This window comes from Lichenostomus cassidix, chromosome 2, assembly GCF_008360975.1.
Source record: "Lichenostomus cassidix isolate B80296 chromosome 2, HeHo_3.0, whole genome shotgun sequence".
Taxonomy (NCBI): domain Eukaryota; kingdom Metazoa; phylum Chordata; class Aves; order Passeriformes; family Meliphagidae; genus Lichenostomus; species Lichenostomus cassidix.
In genome coordinates this window covers 151,483,176-151,500,957 of record NC_139482.1, presented here as the reverse complement: position 1 = coordinate 151,500,957, position 17,782 = coordinate 151,483,176, and the positions used below count along the sequence as shown (strand labels likewise).

Genomic DNA, 17,782 nt, shown 5'->3' with positions numbered 1-17,782 from the left:
CAGCTGCTGTCACCAGCACCAGCAGGTGACATTTTCCAGCTTTCCAGAGTTGCTGTCACCACAGGTAAGGGTGAGAAGTGAAGCTACTCACATTGTAAAGGTTCTGCACACTCGTGGGGGAGAGACGAGTGTTTGGCAATGTGGTTTGTCTCCCTGGTTTCCCATTGCTGGGGATTCTGGACTGTTGTGGAGGTGCAGAACAGTTCCTGATCCCAGCACCAGGATTTGCATTTCCTGCAGAAGGGAAAACATGAGAGAAAGGAGGAAAATTGGGAGAGCACAGGACACACTGGCTGAGGCAGGGACAACACTCATCCAGCAGTGTTTTGTTCTTATGTCATTTCCCTCCCACACTTTCACCCCCTCATTTTACCATCCATTTCTCCATTTCTTTTCCATCATTCTCTCCTCCTCTCTTCCCCACAAGGTGGGTTACACCCTGGTGTAGGAGAGTGGTACCTACTCTGCACGGTGGTGTGTGTGATGGGGTTGTACACTGTCCCACCAGTCTGGGATTTCTGACACACATTTCTGGCCAAATCCTCGCTCTGGCTGAGTCCAGCTGTGGCTCCAGGGTTTGGAGGAGGAGGTGTTGGTTCTTGCTGGCTTTTCCTGGTGGGTTCAGGGACTGAGCTGGAATTTGGAAGAAGTGTGCTGGGTTCAGACTGGCTCAGCTGGATGGTTTCTCTCTGCTCTTGCTCCTTGACTTCTCCTTGCTCCTTGCTCTTTGACTTCTTCTCAAGAATCATCTGCAGAATGGAAAAGCTGGTTAGACTTCATGCAGCAACAAAATGTCAGAATGAAGATGAATACTTATAAATATCTGCAATTTGGGTAGGAAAAAAGTATAATTTTGGAATTAGATGATCTCTAAAGTCCCTTCCAACCCAAACCTGAGTCTGTGATTCTCTGACTGTTGAATCCAGCATAATGTATTTCTCTCTAACCCAATCTCCCCCTGAGATTTTTCTTTGGAATTTAAGATGTAAAGGTCTCTCAAAGATTGGAACTGGCTGATCAGACACCAAGGTGTAATTGTGTCAGCAGGGATGGAAAGCCCAGGGAAAGACAAAGGCAAGACAAATGCAGAATGTGTAAAGTGTGTGCAAGAATTGCAGGTTACCTGGAGGATTAGGATTTGGGGAAATATGAAAGTACCTCATACAATTTATTTCTATATTCTGCCACAGACAGCTGGACATCATCACCCAAAGGAAGGATCACATCATAATCCAAAGAGGGTTCCCTGGCAGGACAGTGGAATCTGAGGAAATGAGAACACATCATGCAATTTGCTGACTGAAAACAGATTATTAAAGTTTAAACAGGATTGTAAAACAATCTCCTGTCAATAGGGTTGGAGAAAATAATTAGCTTTGCCATTCTTTCTGTGATGCATTTAAAAAAATATTTAGGCCAAGAGTAGGTTTGTAATGTCCCAGAAAACATCAGGGGAAGCCAAACACTCTCACCTGCTGACATAAGGATGCTGCAGAGCCTCCTCTGCTGTCAGGCGTTTCTCAGGGTTAAATACCAGAAGTTTCTTCAGCAGATCCAAGGCAGGCAGCGGAGTAGAGGATGGGAAAATCTCCTCAAATGCTACCCTCTTCCTACAAGTCAGAAAACAATGATGTGAGCTGTCAGTGTCCCAATTCTCAGTGAAGGCAGGAATGACAGTTCTGGGGATGACATCAAGGTGACAGCAGAGCCTGGAGTTCATTCTCAAAAAATGAATTCTAGAATGGTTTGGCTGGGAAAGGACCATAAAGCTTATCTCTTTGCAGCCCCATGATCCCACAAATCTACACCTGGGATCACAGGAACATTCAGTTTAAAAACCTGGTTCTGCATTTTGAAATCTTAAATATAATTGTGAGCGTGACGAAGAAGAAAGGATGTTGAAAAATCAGTTTTGAGCCCCAAATCTTACTCATATTTCAAATAATTTCTGTTTAAGGGTTTGGAACAACTTGAGCTAGTGGGAGGTGTCCCTGGCCATGTCAGGGGGGTGGATGAGATGATCTTTAAGGTCTCTTCCCACTCATAAAATAATTATGGAATTATTCTGTAATTCCATAATTCCACAAGTCCTACATGAGATGATCTGAGACTCACAAGCACCTCAAGCTTACCTGGAACTCATGTGGTTAATAACTGAGGCTTTGTACTCTGACTGCAGAGCAGAAATATCTGCAATAGGAAAAAAGATACTGTTGCTGCCAAGATGAGGATTAGCTGAGCTGCAGAGTTTAGAAAGGAAAGGCAATATTTGATATTAACCTAGGAAATTATCCTCATAAAACTCAGTCTGTGGAAGGGGGGATGGAATATTTACAGATTTTCTAAGCTGATTTTTGAATTCCTGCTTGTTAATCATGCATTTCATGAATTTGCATTCTCATAGCCACAGATGCAGAAGCATCCAGATATCTGAATTTCTTATTTTCCTGTAACATTCATGAGGAAGTCTTTAATTTCCTTGGAAAAGTATCAGAATAAATAAAAGATACTTTCTTCCCTGACCCAGCCAGGCTGCTTTTTTCCACTCTTAACCCCTTTTCTAGATCCTTTTCCATCCTACCTTCAGGGGATGGGGCAGGGATGACCCTCAGGATTTGCTCTATTTGATTCATGGTTGATGTTCCAGGAAAAAGAGGTTTTCCAAGCAGCATCTCTCCGAGGATACAACCAATGCTCCACATGTCTACACCCTTAGTGTAACTACAAACAGGAATAAAATAGAGTTAGGATTAAATCAAGCAACTATTTTCCTGTATTTCCTGGTATTCACATCACCCACATTGATTTATTTTGCTAGAAAGCATGCTTGGTGACTTCTCAGATATAAATGCTCACAGGTTTGAACTTTAAATTGAATAAAATTTGGGAATTGTCAGACTGGCAAGCATGGAACAGAAAGGAGTTTATGCTACTCAAAGTCTAGTCTAAGAAACCATAAAAGGAAATATATTACAGGGAAATGCCAGAAGAAAGTAATATATTAAAATTAATGCCAGAACAAGGTAATATATCCTTTTCCTATGATCAAGAATGAAGATAAACAATGTTCTTTGGAAACAACTGGCTTTGGTCATAAGGTACATACAAAGCAGTTATAATTACTTAAAAATTATGTTTTTCAGCAAAGTAAATGCCAAACAACAGGTATAGGATGGTTTGCAAAACATCCACATTTAAAATTCAGGATACTACCTCAGCATCTATTTATTTACTTTTCTGGTTTTTCATATTTAATTTAAAAAAAAAAAGGACTCAACCTGACTAACAGGCAGCTGGTTTAACATTTGATTACAGAATATTTCCTGAAGGTCTATCAAAAACCACTGTTTCCATTTGGAAAATGGAAGTTGTCAAACAAGTTGTTGGTTTGAGGGAGGAAAAAATCAGCTTGGTGGGAGGAGAAAGGGTGACAAACCAGATGAGCTGCTCATGGATGTATTTTGACACTCCAAGAACACAGGAAGGACATGAACATGTTCAGGAGAGGTTTTTATGTTGCAAAACTGCAGCTGAATTGTGTATTTGAGGAAATTGCTGATGTGACTGCATCTGGTGATATTGAATATCAAGCAGGCTGAAGGCTTTCAGATAAAAAAATCTGCAAGTGGTGAAGAAATCACTTTTCCCTCACCTAGGAGAGGCCAGCAGGATCTCAGGGGCTCTGTACCAACGGGTGGCCACATACTCAGTCAGGGCAGGGCTGGTTTGATCCTCACTGAGCTGGCACAGGGACCGAGCCAGGCCAAAATCACACAGCTTCACACAGCACTGGGCATCCAGCAGGATGTTGGAAGGCTGGAGAGAGCACAGCAGAGTTCATTGGGCTTTTAATCTTTGAATAACAGATTATAATAATTATTATTATTAAGGTTTTTGTACTTGGATATTTCTGCATGCTTTTCCTATGGAGACAGGCTGGGATAGCTGGGGGTGTTTCCCTGGAGAAAAGGCTACAGGGAAAATTTAGAGCACCTTAAAGGCCTCCAAGAGAGCTTGAGAGGCACTTTGGACAAATGATGGAGGGACAGCACGATGGGGAAATGGATTCCCACTGCCAGAAGGTGAGTTTAGTTGGGATCTTGGGAAGAAATCCTTCCCTGGGAGGGTGGGGAGACCCTGGAATGGATTTCCCAGAGAAGCTGTGGATTCCCCATCCCTGAAAGTGTCCAAAGCCAGGGCTTGGAGCAACCTGAAGAGTGATCCTGTCCATGGCAGCAGGTGGGAATGGAAACTTTGAATGTCCCTTCCATCCCAAATCAGTCTGGGATTTTATTCAGATTTTTTCTATCATTTATTCAACAGCAAACTGGAGTGAAGGATACAGACCAGGACTGAAAAATACCTTCTGATCCCTGTGGATCACATTCCCTGAGTGGATGAATTTGGTTGCCTTCAGGAGCTGGTAGAGAATGTAACACTTGTGGATGTCTTTCAGCAAATTCCCCTTTTTAATCACAGCATGTAAATCTGTGTCTGGAATATATCACAGCAGGAATAGATTTACATCAGGAGATATCAGTAGTGTCAGGAATAAGTCATTTAAATCAGGATAACTCCTAAGAGAGGTTGGGTTTGAGGTACTGCTGCAGTGCTGAGCCTCACCCATGGACTCGAAGATGAGGTAGATGTCCTTGTCATTCTCAGCTTGGATGACATCAAGCAGCTTGATGATGTTTGGATGTTTCCCAAATTCCTGCAGAGGGAAGAAAGCCAGCTGTCAAAATGGTGTGGTTTGGTTGTGAAGCATAAAAAGGAAAAATAACCTATTTCAATGGGTGTTACTCTCTAGAGCAAACATTAATGTGCTGTTTCCTCCATTAGGCTTCTTCTGAAATAAACTTAAAAAATGGATTTAGGTTTGTTCCAGAGTATGAAACCAGTCAGTTCATCCAAAAAATAATCTCTGCTGACTGAGACATCAGTTCTGAAACTCCCTCCATACCATTTATAATAAAATCCAGTCCCCTTTGTGCACCTCACATTTCCTACTGAAGAATTATTGGGGATTCAAAATAGATCAACATTCATAGTTAAAAACCCAAACAAAAAAACCCCAAATATTTAGATCTGAGGGCTGGCTGAGACCAACATTTTAACATCTAGAAAAGGTCACAAAACAACAAATTCACCTGCAGCAAGCTGTGAAAACACTCACAAAGCAGTGAGTTTTCATTCTGAGGAGAAAAATCACAATTCTCATCCAAACAATCTAAAGAAGGTTTTTACGCAAAAGGGGATATTATTCTAGATCAATCTTGACAGTGTTAGTTGAGTTAGTATTTAAAAAGGAAAATTCCATTGTCTCACACTGCCTTGCCCTGGAACTGATAACAGAAAGTCACGAAAAAATTTCAATCTGTACTAAAAAAAAAAAATAATTACCATGGAAAAAAACTTGTCAGGGCCAGTTCTGTTAATCTCAAACTAAAGAACAAATGACAATAATACCAAAATGACATTTTCAAATTGGCCTAAAATGCACCTGCAGATCTACAGCTACACTGAACAGCAAAAACCTGCAAGAAATGACCAGAGAATCAGAGAATCATTCACACTCCAGATTCTACAGCAACTTCTCAATTAAAATAATAGATAATTAATATGAATAGATAATTAATATGAATAAGTAACCCAGTAGTCCATCAAATGACCTTGTGATAAACACAGAGATTGAACAAAGCAATTATTATACACAAACAAATTTAGACAAACAGAAGGTTCAGAATAACAGAGTATTTTTCACATGTTTTTCTTTCTGATCCCTCAGTCTTGAAGATCAAGAAAGAGGTTTAAAACAAGAGGGGAAACTAAAATTCTTGAAGTCTATTAAGCACCATAAATTATGGAAGTATTAACTTCCCAAGTGACTCCTCCTTTCCTTCAGGAAAAATATGCTTTTTTTCTCCTCCACCCATCCACTCCAGGAGTGCTGCACTTCCAGAGATGATCTAATTTACAGGTAATTCACTTCTGAGGAATTGTTTAGATATTTAGCTTCAAAGCTTGCAGCTTCTATTTCAGGCTTAAGGAATGACTAAAAAGTAAAAAAAAAAACCTCCTTCAAAGCTTGCAGCTTCTATTTCAGGCTTTAAGGATGACTAAAAAGTAAAAAAAAATAAATAAAAGTCATCTCTTTCTTACTTAAACTTGGCAGTCTCAGGAAATTCCTCTTCTGTGAGCTTTGCCTCACTTGTGTTCTTAGAAAACCACAAGTTGCAACAAGATTATTTGAAAATATTGATGTTTGCACATGGTAAGTCTGAGGAGGAGTGGAGAGATAATTGGAATGTCACTGATAAGGTAAATTATACCAAAACAAGAGTAATCTTAAGCTATTCCTTGCAGAATTTCCCTTTTTGTTTTGCTTCAATTATTTGAAGTGATTAAATTGCTTACAGTGTGATGGAGAAAAACAATTTTGGTGTGTAAATCTCTCTCTCACTCCATCCCCAATTCCAATCTTGGTGGTTAAAATTGTTAGAAAAACAATTTCTATCCACAAAGAAGCAAGAAGAGACAAAAGGTACAAGTCAATGTGTTGATGCTGCAGCAGACACATTGCTAAAAATGGGGAAAGAGTGAAAAAAAAAAACCCAAATGGAGTTTTCATTCAGGTGGGTTCACCCTGAAAGGCTCTTTGAAACCAAGATGGTGCAGAAAAGAAATTAAAAGAGTTATCAACTGCATTTTAGAGAACAGCAGGAAGAAAATAATTGGACATCAGAGACAATAAAAAATCAGAGAAGAGGGAGAACATGGACATTACCTGCAGGAACATAATTTCTCGAAATGTTCTCTGGAAAAAAAAAAGAATAAACAGTTTTATTATCACCTCAAGAGAATGGCAGAACAATTCAATGACAGGGTTCAATCCACTCCTCTTTTGTAACAAAGCTTGACATTTATTGCTTGGTTTTATCCCAGTACAGCTGCAGACTGTATTTTTACACACATAATTATCACCCCTCAGAGACAAAACTCCTGAAAATACCCACGGAATCCCCACCACACCTCAGAACACATCAAAAATCTCTCACCTGAGCATCTGTTCTGTTCCTGAAAGCGTCAAAAATCTTTTTCACGGCGACTGTTTCTCCTGTCTGGCGGTCGATGGCTTTCCACACGATGCCATAGGCCTGGGGAGAAGCATGGAGAAGGTGAGCTTGTCCTGATAGAATTATATTTATATAATGAATTCTGAGAATTCTGGGCTTATTCCTCTCAGCCCATGATTTTTTTTTTAAGAAAAAACACCTGAAGGTTAGGCAGTGGAAGCAGAATGTATTCAAAGAGGGAATGGAAGGAGAGATGATCACAAGATATGTGGAAAAAAGAGAGAAATTAGGCTAAGGAATCACTCAGGAGACAAACTGAGAGTTGAGGTTGTTCAGCCTGGAGTAGAGAAAGCCTTAGAGTCCTTCCAGTGGCTAAAGGGACCCCAAGAGAGCTGGAGAGGGACTTGGGACAAGGGATGGAGGGACAGGACAACAGGGAATGGCTTCCCACTGCCAGAGGGCAGGGTTAGGTGAGCTTGTCCTGATATCATTCACTGATATCATTCACTGATATCATTCATTTTGGGTGGAAAGTTTCCTTGATATAATAATGAATTCTGAGAATTCTGGGCTTATTCCTCTCAGCCCATGATTTTTTTTAAGAAAAAACACCTGAAGGTTAGGCAGTGGAAGCAGAATGTATTCAAAGAGGGACTGGAAGGAGAGGTGATCACAAGATAGGTGGAAAAGAGAGAAATTAGGCTAAGGAGTCACTCAGGAGACAAACTGAGAGTTGGGGTTGTTCAGCCTGGAGTAGAGAAAGCTGCAGGCAAACCTAAGAGTCCTTCCAGTGCTTAAAGGGACCCCAAGAGAGCTGGAGAGGGAGTTGGGACAAGGGATGGAGGGACAGGACAACAGGGAATGGCTTCCCACTGCCAGAGGGAAGGATTAGATGGGATTTTGGGGAGAAATTCTTCCCTGGGAGGGTGGTGAGGCTCTGGCACAGAGAGGCTGGACAAGGTTTGGTGCAACCTGGGCTAGTGGAAGGTGTTCCTGTCCATGGCAGGGGATGGAACAGAGATAAAAAATGATCTTTAAGGTCCCTTCCCACCCAAAGTGGTTCCAGGTATGCTCACTTACTGTGCTCCTTCAATGCTGAAATATACTGAATTATACTGAAATAAATATACTGAAATATACTGAAATGTACTGAAATAAATATACTGAAATATACTGAAATAAATATACTGAAATATACTGAAATATACCGAAATATATACTGAAATATACTGAAATATACTGAAATACTTTCAATACTTTTCAATACTGAAAGGGAGTTGGTAAGAAGGAGGAAGAGAGACTTTTTGCCAAGGTCTGTAGTGACAGCATCCCAAAATTACTGAGGTTGGAAAATGCCCTCTTACTGTGCTCCTTCAATGCTGAAATATACTGAAATATACTGAAATATACTGAAATATACTGAAATATACTGAAATATACTGAAATATACTGAAATAAATATACTGAAATATACTGAAATATACTGAAATAATATACTGAAATATACTGAAATGCTTCCAATACTTTTCAATACTGAAAGGGGTTGGTAAGAAGGATGGAAAAGAGACTTTTGCCAAGGTCTGTAGTGACAGCATCCCAAAATTACTGAGGTTGGAAAAGCAATTTTTAGGTCCAACCACTAACACAGCACTGTCAGTTCCAACATTAAACCTTTTTTTTCCTCCTTCAATTAAAAGCTGTGTTGTCTGTTAAGGCAACAGGAGCTTCTACCTGAGTTTTCTCCATTCTGGATGATTGTGATACTTGCAAATGATGATGGTTCAGTCTCATTTGTGGTACAGATACAGTTTTTTTCTTGATTCTGATAATGAGAGAAACGCCTAAATACTCATATTAACACAACTAAATGATGACAAAGAGCTGCCAGAATAGAAAAGCAGAGAACTGGGGAGGGTTTAGAGCCTGGCTTATGAAATATCTTAGAAATTACCATTGGCTCGTGTATAAAAACACATTTTATGGACAAGATAAGGCTTGATGCAGCATGATCTGACTAGAATAAATTATTACAGTAAATATAGAAGGATTTGGCAGGCACAGGGAGAATGTAATTTGAGACTCAGATCCATTTTATTATTTACTTTTGACCTCTCACAGCCTGTCAGAGTTCCCTTGGGTCACCTGTACCTCCCTCAGGACCCTGAGCTACAGATAGAGCTCCCAGTGTTGGAAAATAAATCAGGTTAAAAATTTTGTGTAACTTTTGTCAAAGGTTCTGTTTGTCTTCACCCCGAGAAAAGGAATTTTAGGTTTATTTTCAGGGTATTGTTCTACCCAGGTGAGGTCTGGTGGACTCAGCATATCAACAGATTAGGAGTGACCCTGAAGATAACCAGAAAGAGAAAGAAATATAGAAAAAAGAAAGAAAAATAAACCAGAAGGATAAAGGTTATTAACAGAAAATCCACGGGACATCAGTGACTATCACAAACAGCTACCCCAGATCACCTCCAGCAGGGCTGAAGACATCCTGGCCTGGAAATAACTGATAAGAAAAATTAAAGAATGAAGAATCTAATTAGCATCAGAAGTGAAGAAATTCAGATCCAATGAGAGACTGAATAGTGGGGTTTGCTCAACTTTGGACCAATGAACACTGAGCCAATGCTTTGCTATGTATTTTTCCTGTATAAAATATCTGAAAAATCGAGTGAAAATGATATATCATAGAATGATTCTCCCTGCACACCCAGCTATGTGTGGATGAGATGATTTCTGTGGTACAGAACAACATCCTGGCCAGATAATAAAGTAACCCCTTGACTCTCTAACATTAAAAATGTTGTTGGAGGGTTTTTCTTTTTTCCTGCAGATTCGGTGACACTAAGGCAGCCTGAACTTTCAAAAATCCCCTCAGGCTGCCTGGAGCTCCCAAAAATCCCCTCAGCTCTCCTGGAGCTCCCACAGTGTCCTGAGCTACAGACACAGTTCCCAAGGGCTGCCTGAACTCCCAAAGATCCCCTCAGCTCTCCTGGAGCTCCCTAAAATCCCCTCAGCTCTCCTGGAGCTCCCAATTTGCCCTAAGTTACAGAATTCCCGTGGTCGCCTGAACTCCCAAAGATCCCCTCAGCTCTCCTGGAGCTCCCAAAGGTGTCCTGAGCTACAGACAGAGCTCCCAGGGCTGCCTGAACTCCCAAAAATCCCCTCAGGTCTCCTGGAGCTCTTCAGCCCCTCAGCTCTCCTGGAGCTCCCAATTTGCCCTGAGTTACAGAGTTCCATGGTCGCCTGAAGCTCCCAAAAATCCCCTCAGCTCTCCTGGAGCTCCCAAAGGTGTCCTGAGCTACAGACAGAATTCCCAAGGCTGCCTGAACTCCCAAAAATCCCCTCAGCTCTCCTGGAGTTCCCAAAGATCCCCTCAGCTCTCCTGGAGCTCCTCAGCCCCTCAGGCTGCCTGGAGCTCCCAATTTGCCCTGAGTTACAGAGTTCCATGGTAGCCTGAACTCCCAGAGATCCCCTCAGCTCTCCTGGGCCGCCTGGAGCTCCCAAAGATCCCCTCAGCTCTCCTGGAGCTCCCACAGTGTCCTGAGCTACAGACAGAGTTCCCAAGGGCTGCCTGAACTCCCAAAAATCCCCTCAGCTCCCTCAGGCCGCCTGGAACTCCCACAGCGCCCTGAACTCCACACGGGCCCCCCGAGCTCTCCCAACTCCCACAGCCACCCCAGCTCCCACGACCACCGCAGCTCCCACACGCCGCCCCCGCCGCCAGGCACTCACCCCCTTGCCCAGGCGCCTCTTGATCTCGTACTTGCGGCAAACCAGCGGCTCCACCTCAGGCGGGCTCATGGCGGCGCCTCCCTGTTGGCGCCCGTTGCCATGGGAACGCGCCGCGCATGCGCAGCTCCCCTGCTTGCGGCTCCGCTAAGGGGCGCTGTGACCGCCTCAGCCGGGAGCTCTGAGGGAGAAAATCTAAGGCGAAATTGTAGTTTTTTCCGAGCTCCAGAATTGCTGGAAAAAGGGTTTTGGACGAGGGGGAGTGGTTTTTCACTGCCGGAGGGTAGAGTTAGATGGGATGTTGGGGAGAAATCGTGGAATCCTGCGCTGTGAGGGTGGTGAGAGCCTGGAGTGGATTTTCCCAGATTTCCCAGTGGATTTCTGTGGCTGCTCCATCACTAGAGGTGTTCAAGGTGATGCTTAAAATGCCGGTAAAAATTGAGATGCAGACACTGCAGTATAGGGAAAAGGGTATTACCTTGGTTTAATAGGATCCCAGGTGCACCACGACAAAAAGAGAGAGCCAATACTACGTGTATACAATTTATGGACCTCACCAATTAGCATACCTATCTAAAATTCCCCAATAAGACACCTAACAAATGAAGTAATTTCCCCCTTATTCTAATTACCTCTCCCCAAAAAGGCTACAATTTAGTTTACAAAAACATATTCCACGCATGAGGCTCTGTTCAAGGTTGGTGCCTCATGTTCTTGAGATTTTGGGGATGTTTCGTCTTCTCCAAAGAATTCTGAACTAGGCTAGAGTATAAGAATTATAAACATGTGGGGCTAAGATACAGGGAGTTAAAGTACAGGAATAGGAAAGGATGTAAAGTGTATAAAAAGGGTATAAAAGTATAATGCAAAAGGACAAAAAACCCATCAGGCATCAGATGTTGGGAAGAAATCCTGGAATCCTTCGCTGTGAGGGCTTGAAATGGGATTTCCCAGATAAACTGTGGATTCCTCATCCCTGGAGGTGTTCAAGGTCTAGTGGAAGGTGTTGATAGGACTGGATGAGCTTTAAAGTCCCTTCCAATTAACCATGCTGAGATTAAATGATGCTTGGTTGGGTTTCCCCCCTCAGTTTTGATTCCTCCTCCTTGTCCCCACTCAATTCCAGCTTTTCTGACGGGGCTAAAGTTTATTTAATACAACACTCTTCACTCAGACTTAATACTTATGTAACTTTGCTTTTTTTCCTTATTTTCTACAGCAGGTAGAGAAAGGAGAAGATTTCTGAAGCCTGATCTGAACTAGGTGGTTGAAATCAAACTTGGTAAGCTGGATGCACTCAGTATATACTCTGTCATGACTTCTTTTTTTAAGAGAATATTATAAATGTGGATTTAGTGTAATGGACTCGTATAACTGTCAATATTTCTTTGAGATAGGACTTCAGTTTTACTAGTGAATTGGCATCTTAGGTGATTTGGATTGCTGATGTATTCCTCCATCACTGACATCATTCATTTTGGGTGGAAGGTTTCCTTTATATAATAATGAATTCTATATTATGAATTATATTATAATAATAATAAGCCACTCTTACAGAGAGGCTTATTCCTCTCAGCCCATGATTTTTAAGAAACTGCATTCAGTTTAGTTTTAAATGTTCATTTAAAGGGACTTGCTAAGTACTTTAGACTGTATTATTTTATGTTTAATATGATACATTTATCTGTCTTATCCTCTTCACAGAGACATAAAGTTGTGTGTTTGCATTTACCAGCAGCAACCAATATCCAGGTCTTGATTGTGACAATTACTGCTGTAATTAGTGCAGTTCATTAACCTCTTGGTACCAATCTATGGAAAAAATTCATCTCTCTGGCAGCCCAGACAGTTAGCTTGGTGCAGTGCTGCTTCTGAGACCACTGGTTCCAATTTCACCTTTGCTCAAGTCCAAGTTTTACTAGTGATTTGTGCACTTAAATCTGATTAAAATGTGATTTAGACAACAGCTGCCAGTTCTTGACTCTGGGGATGAGAGCCCTCTGCTGTCCTGTGGATGGTGGTGATGAGAAGAAGCCTTGTTTTGTAAGAGTTTCTTTCTAATTCTTTATAAATTTGATGTTTCAATTTTATTTTGAGAAGAATCTATTGTGGTGAAATTCTGCGGATTGTTAAAAATGATGAATTTTAAAGCTGGGTTTGTGTGGTGATATTTCTGGTATTTTTTTTCTCCTGGGTAAGCTTTTAAACAGTCCAGGAGATACTTCTGAGTATCCTGAGGAGAAGACTGTTCAAGTCTGTGCTGTCCCATTTGACTGAAAGAGCATGTTATTTAAATAACAGCAGGGATATTATGTAGGAAGTGAACTGGTTCATTTTTAAATAAATCTACTGAGTTATTGAATTAGGATGTGATGCAGCCCAAGTCTTATTTTGTGAACTGCAAAGTCAACTCAAGTTCACCTTGAGAAGAACAGAAAAATAAAAAGTTTGAAAAGCTTCAGTAAATCTTTTCAGCGTGAAAAGAGTATTTTAGTGCTGCTGACTGGTTTTGGATGAAAGGATAGCAAAGAAAACCAGTTGTGATTGAGATTTTGTTACAAATGGAGATGGGAGCTTAGGTAAATCAGGCAGGCAGTAGCTTTATTGGGTCAATTATTTATTAATAGATATAAAACTAACTGACATAAGACTTTACACAGGAATAAACCACAAGGGACTAATGATGGATAAAAAATACAGTTCACAATATTACAGCTAGCAAAGTACAGCTTAAGATTCAGTGGATTTACCACCAAATTGATGAATTTTTCCTCTCAATTCTCAAGAAAATAACCACATAACTCACATCCAAGCTGCAGGAGAAATTCCCTGCACATTTCCAGGGAGAAGCTTCTACCTCCAAATTCGTGCAGCTTTTTTAATTTGCAAAACAGGGCCTCTCAGTCAGGAATTTCTAGAATTCTGTATTCTTACCCCCACTTGTTTATTGAGAGTTTTACCCCTGGCGCCAGAGAGGGACAATAATTCACCAGCAGGTGACAACCTGAGTGATTTCATCACTTCTCCTGGGGGGAGAATGTCCTGGAGCTATGCACCAGCTGATGGGCAGAGCAGATAATTCACTCCGTGCTGGGGGGATGTCCTGCCACAGGTTTTTTGTGTTTTCAGAGCTTGCAAAAACACCTGGCAGGAGCTAAACTCATCCCTTTTATGCCCATTGCATATCCCTGCAATGTCCTGCAGGGCTTTTGTAGAAAATACTGATTTAAAAAGTGATTTTTAAAGGATTTCCCAGCCTTCTGCGGGGCTTTCTGATAGAAAAACAGGAATTTTGGAACATAATTATAAATAATTGTTCTGTTGAAGAATGAAATATAAACAGATTAGAGTTCATTCCTCATTTTGATGGTGGTACTGGAAATAATTAATAAAAGTCCTCGTGCCAGGCTCTTGTTTTTGCAACTGCATGCTTTTGTAGAACGAAGAGTCCTGCAAGGACTGCAATGTCCTGCAAGGCTTTTGTAGAAAATACTAATTTAAAAAGTGATTTTTAAAGGATTTCCCAGCCTTTTTTCTGATAGATAGGAAGTCAAATGGAGGAACTTTGGAGCATAATTATAAATAATTGTTCTGCTGAAGAATGAAGAGATTAGAGCTCATTCCTCATTTTGATGGTGGTACTGGAAATAATTAATAAAAGTCCTCGTGCCAGGCTCTTGTTTTTGCAACTGCATGCTTTTGTAGAACGAAGAGTCCTGCAAGGACTGCAATGTCCTGCAAGTCTTTTGTAGAAAATACTAATTTAAAAAGTGATTTTTAAGGGATTTCCCAGCCTTTTTTCTGATAGATAGGAAATCAAATGGAGGAACTTTGGAGCATAATTATAAATAATTGTTCTGTTGAGGAGTGAAGTATAAACAAATTAGAGTTCATTCCTCATTTTGATGGTGGCACTGGAAATAAATAATAAAATTCCTCGTGCCAGGCTCTTGTTTTTGCAACTGCATGCTTTTGTGGAACGAAAAGTGAGGCCAGGGAATTCCGAGGTACAAATGAAGTAGCTGCTCTTCAAATTGCCTTCCATAAACACAGACTGGAGCAGACTGGTTCCTGTGGACTGTTTGAAAGGAGCTTGGAGGATTGGATTAATCCAAAAAATCTCAAGTGGAAAGAATTTAATGTGAAGCAAGAATAACAGAGTTTGTGCTTGCTGAAGTACAGAATGAATCAAACACCTTTGTTGGTGTTTTTTTTTGTTTTCTAAAAGCAGAAATCTTTTAGAAACATCCTCACCCATGTTCTAGGAACAAGGGGCTTAGAAATCTGCTTTGCTCTACTCCTGGAGAGGAGTTTAGTTTTTCCTGATAGGAAAAACTGAATTTCTAAGGTGTTTTCAGGGCTTGAATTTCATAAGAATGGGCAGAATTTATCCCCATTTCTAGGAAATTCTTCACACAAACTGTTTTTTGATCTGTAGAGAACACAATCCACAGCTTTACCTCCTCCAGAAATGTTTCCTCATTTGAATCCCATTCCTATCCCACTCTTGGATATTATTTTTCCTTGTTATTTTGGATGTCTTGGTGTTGCCAGCAGTTCCCAAGTTATCTGATCAGGGTGAAAAGGCACCTTGCCCTCTGTTGTGTAGAACTTGTGACATTGTGTTCCTCTGGGACATTCCTTGGACGTGTATGCAAGACACAGGATGGTGCAATAAAAACAAATTTCTTGAAGGAATCCTGAGTGAAAGTATGAATATTCATAACAAAGAGAGAATGGTAGTTTCTTCCACAAGTTTTCATTGGAAGGAGATAAACCTGGAGACCAGCAATACCTGAAATTTTTCAACACCTACAAGTGATGGATGGTTGGAGGATTTAAATTTTGGATATAAATAACATGCTGATATTTAAATTTTGGATATAAATAACATGCTGATAGTAGAAATAGTTGTCAGGAGATAAGGATGGATTCACATGGTAAATGTTATACCAAAGTTAGGTCACAAAAACACAAATATTTTTGCTTTAATGTAATATTTGAGTTTTGCTCAGTGCCCACCCTGTTGGACTCAAAATGTGGTTTTGGATTTGGAAAATCTGGTTTGATGCTGACATTTCAAATCCTGCACCTTTGTTTACATGTGGAAACAAGAAGATGAAAAGAGGGCAGACTATTTAAAATAAGATAGTTAAAACTGCATAAAGGTCAGGTTTTTGGTTTTTTACTCTTCACTTAATACTTTTAAGGTAGTGTTTAAAAAATAGTGTTTTATTCTTATATAAACTTCTTGAAGAGTTTATATAATAATAAAACTCCATTCATTATTACATACAAGTGATGCATCACAATCTGCTCAAATAACCTTAGGGCTCTGAAATTTATTAAATTTCAGGAAGAAATTTATTAAATTTCAGGAGAAATTTATTAAATTTCAGGAGAAATTTCAGGAAAGCTGCTCTTACTTCCCTGCTTTGTGTCACCTGGAATGTCACATTTTTCAGGAGATTTAAGTGAGGTGAATGCCAGTGGCTAGCTTTTTAGGATATGCAATGAAATAGTAACCATTGTGTAAAAGAATCCAATTTATATTGCAAAAAACTCTGGATTCTAACCTCAAATATACTGGATTTATAGACTTCCTGATGCCTAATTCTACTCTAGTAGGGAAAAAAAAAAAAAGATTTTTCATCTAGTCTACATTTCTGTTAACTGTCAGTTGATATTAACAGTCAGTTTATATTAATCAGCATTTTTTCTTTTCTCATTTACTCAGGATTTATGACTCAAACCCTGAAGAAGCAAATATATTCCAGGTGGAGCATGTGGAATGTCTGAAGAATTCCCAGAGTTGAAAAATTCCCAGGGTTAGTAATTTCAATCCAAATCTCCATGGAAATGTCATCCCAGTTGCCTGGAAGAGAAAGTTATTGATAACTTGAAGAGTGTTCAAATGCAAAATAATTAATTCTAGACAGAATCCTGGTTTCTATCAGTTTAACTTTCACTATTCAAACAGTTTTATCTTTGCCTTTAAATTTGTTTTATTTTGAAGTCCCTAAATAGCAATAACTGCCTTCCTGACAGCACTTGTTAGAATTCCAAACAATGTTAAAATATTCACAGTTTGAACTCTTTCCTATAATCGAGTCTCAAATATTAAAATAGAAAATTAATGCTTGTGGTCTTAAAAATAGAAATAATTTAAGCAATTTCAAGAGTGGAAGCTCAGAAATGAAATCGTAATTAATTGAAATTACAGTGGTCTGATACTGAAAAAGCTCCATAATTGTTTTGACTTTGATTTTTCTTACAAGTTGCAGCATTTATCTGACAACAAGAAATTAAGTGATTGGTGCCTCTTTTTTTTTTTTTTTTGCACTTTCTGCACCAAGCTTTGTGCCATTTAAAAATATTCATCTATTTTAAATTAAACTGCAATGCATATTCTCTCATTTATTCTCTCATCACAGGCCCTGTGGACACACTGAGGGTGAACCACAAGCATAATTTCTTTTTCAAAAACCTCCCAAAGGCCTGCTAAACTTTAGGAATATTAATAATTTTAACAGAATCACAGAAACACCCTCAGTGGCTGAGAATCTTTTTTGCACAATAGCCTTAATAAACAGAATATATCCCATGCAAAAACTACAAAATGCATGTTTTAGCTATTAAAAAATGTGTTTGCTGAGGTTCTTGCACCTTTATAATGCTGTTTATGTGTGAAGGGTGCAAGGACCAGCTCAAGAACTGAATTTTCTTTGCCTGTTGTTCACAAATATTTGAAGAAAATATTTTTCAAATATGAAGAAAATGTGGTTAATCTCACTTACATAATGCAAGCTCCTAGCTGTTCTTTTTTGCAAGATTTTTCTTTTTTTTCCTTGGAGGATGAATCATTACTGTACTGAATTGAGATCCTCCTTTTTCTGCAGCCTGTCCTCTGTAATTTATTACCAAGTGAAGTTTAGAGCTCTGAATAAATCTATTTTATTTTCCTATATAAAAAT

At 39.8% G+C, this 17,782-nt stretch overlaps 2 protein-coding genes and 1 long non-coding RNA gene across 3 annotated transcripts in view; 2 read left to right on the top strand and 1 right to left on the bottom strand.

Annotated features, from left to right (window-relative positions):
• Window positions 1–55: 55 nt before the first annotated feature.
• Window positions 56–10,902, bottom strand: MAPK15 (mitogen-activated protein kinase 15). The gene is made up of 12 exons (XM_085049873.1): window positions 10,812–10,902; window positions 7,059–7,157; window positions 6,788–6,817; window positions 4,624–4,714; window positions 4,364–4,494; window positions 3,653–3,816; window positions 2,582–2,721; window positions 2,133–2,190; window positions 1,473–1,610; window positions 1,159–1,264; window positions 464–749; window positions 56–234 (listed from the first exon to the last, which is right to left on the bottom strand). The coding sequence occupies exons 1-12, from the start codon at window positions 10,878–10,880 to the stop codon at window positions 56–58; spliced, it is 1,491 nt and encodes a 496-aa protein (XP_084905999.1). The 5' UTR covers window positions 10,881–10,902.
• A 914-nt stretch (window positions 10,903–11,816) lies between these two features.
• LOC146442614 (uncharacterized) lies at window positions 11,817–16,587 on the top strand. Its single transcript, XR_014849621.1, has 3 exons — window positions 11,817–12,090; window positions 14,862–15,012; window positions 16,546–16,587. It is a non-coding gene; the product is annotated as an uncharacterized LOC146442614 (long non-coding RNA).
• A 1,076-nt stretch (window positions 16,588–17,663) lies between these two features.
• Window positions 17,664–17,782, top strand: part of LOC146442612 (uncharacterized) — a 59,801-nt gene continuing 59,682 nt past the window's right edge. The window contains 1 exon segment of the mRNA XM_085049872.1: window positions 17,664–17,676. Coding sequence (XP_084905998.1) covers window positions 17,664–17,676 — 13 coding nt within the window.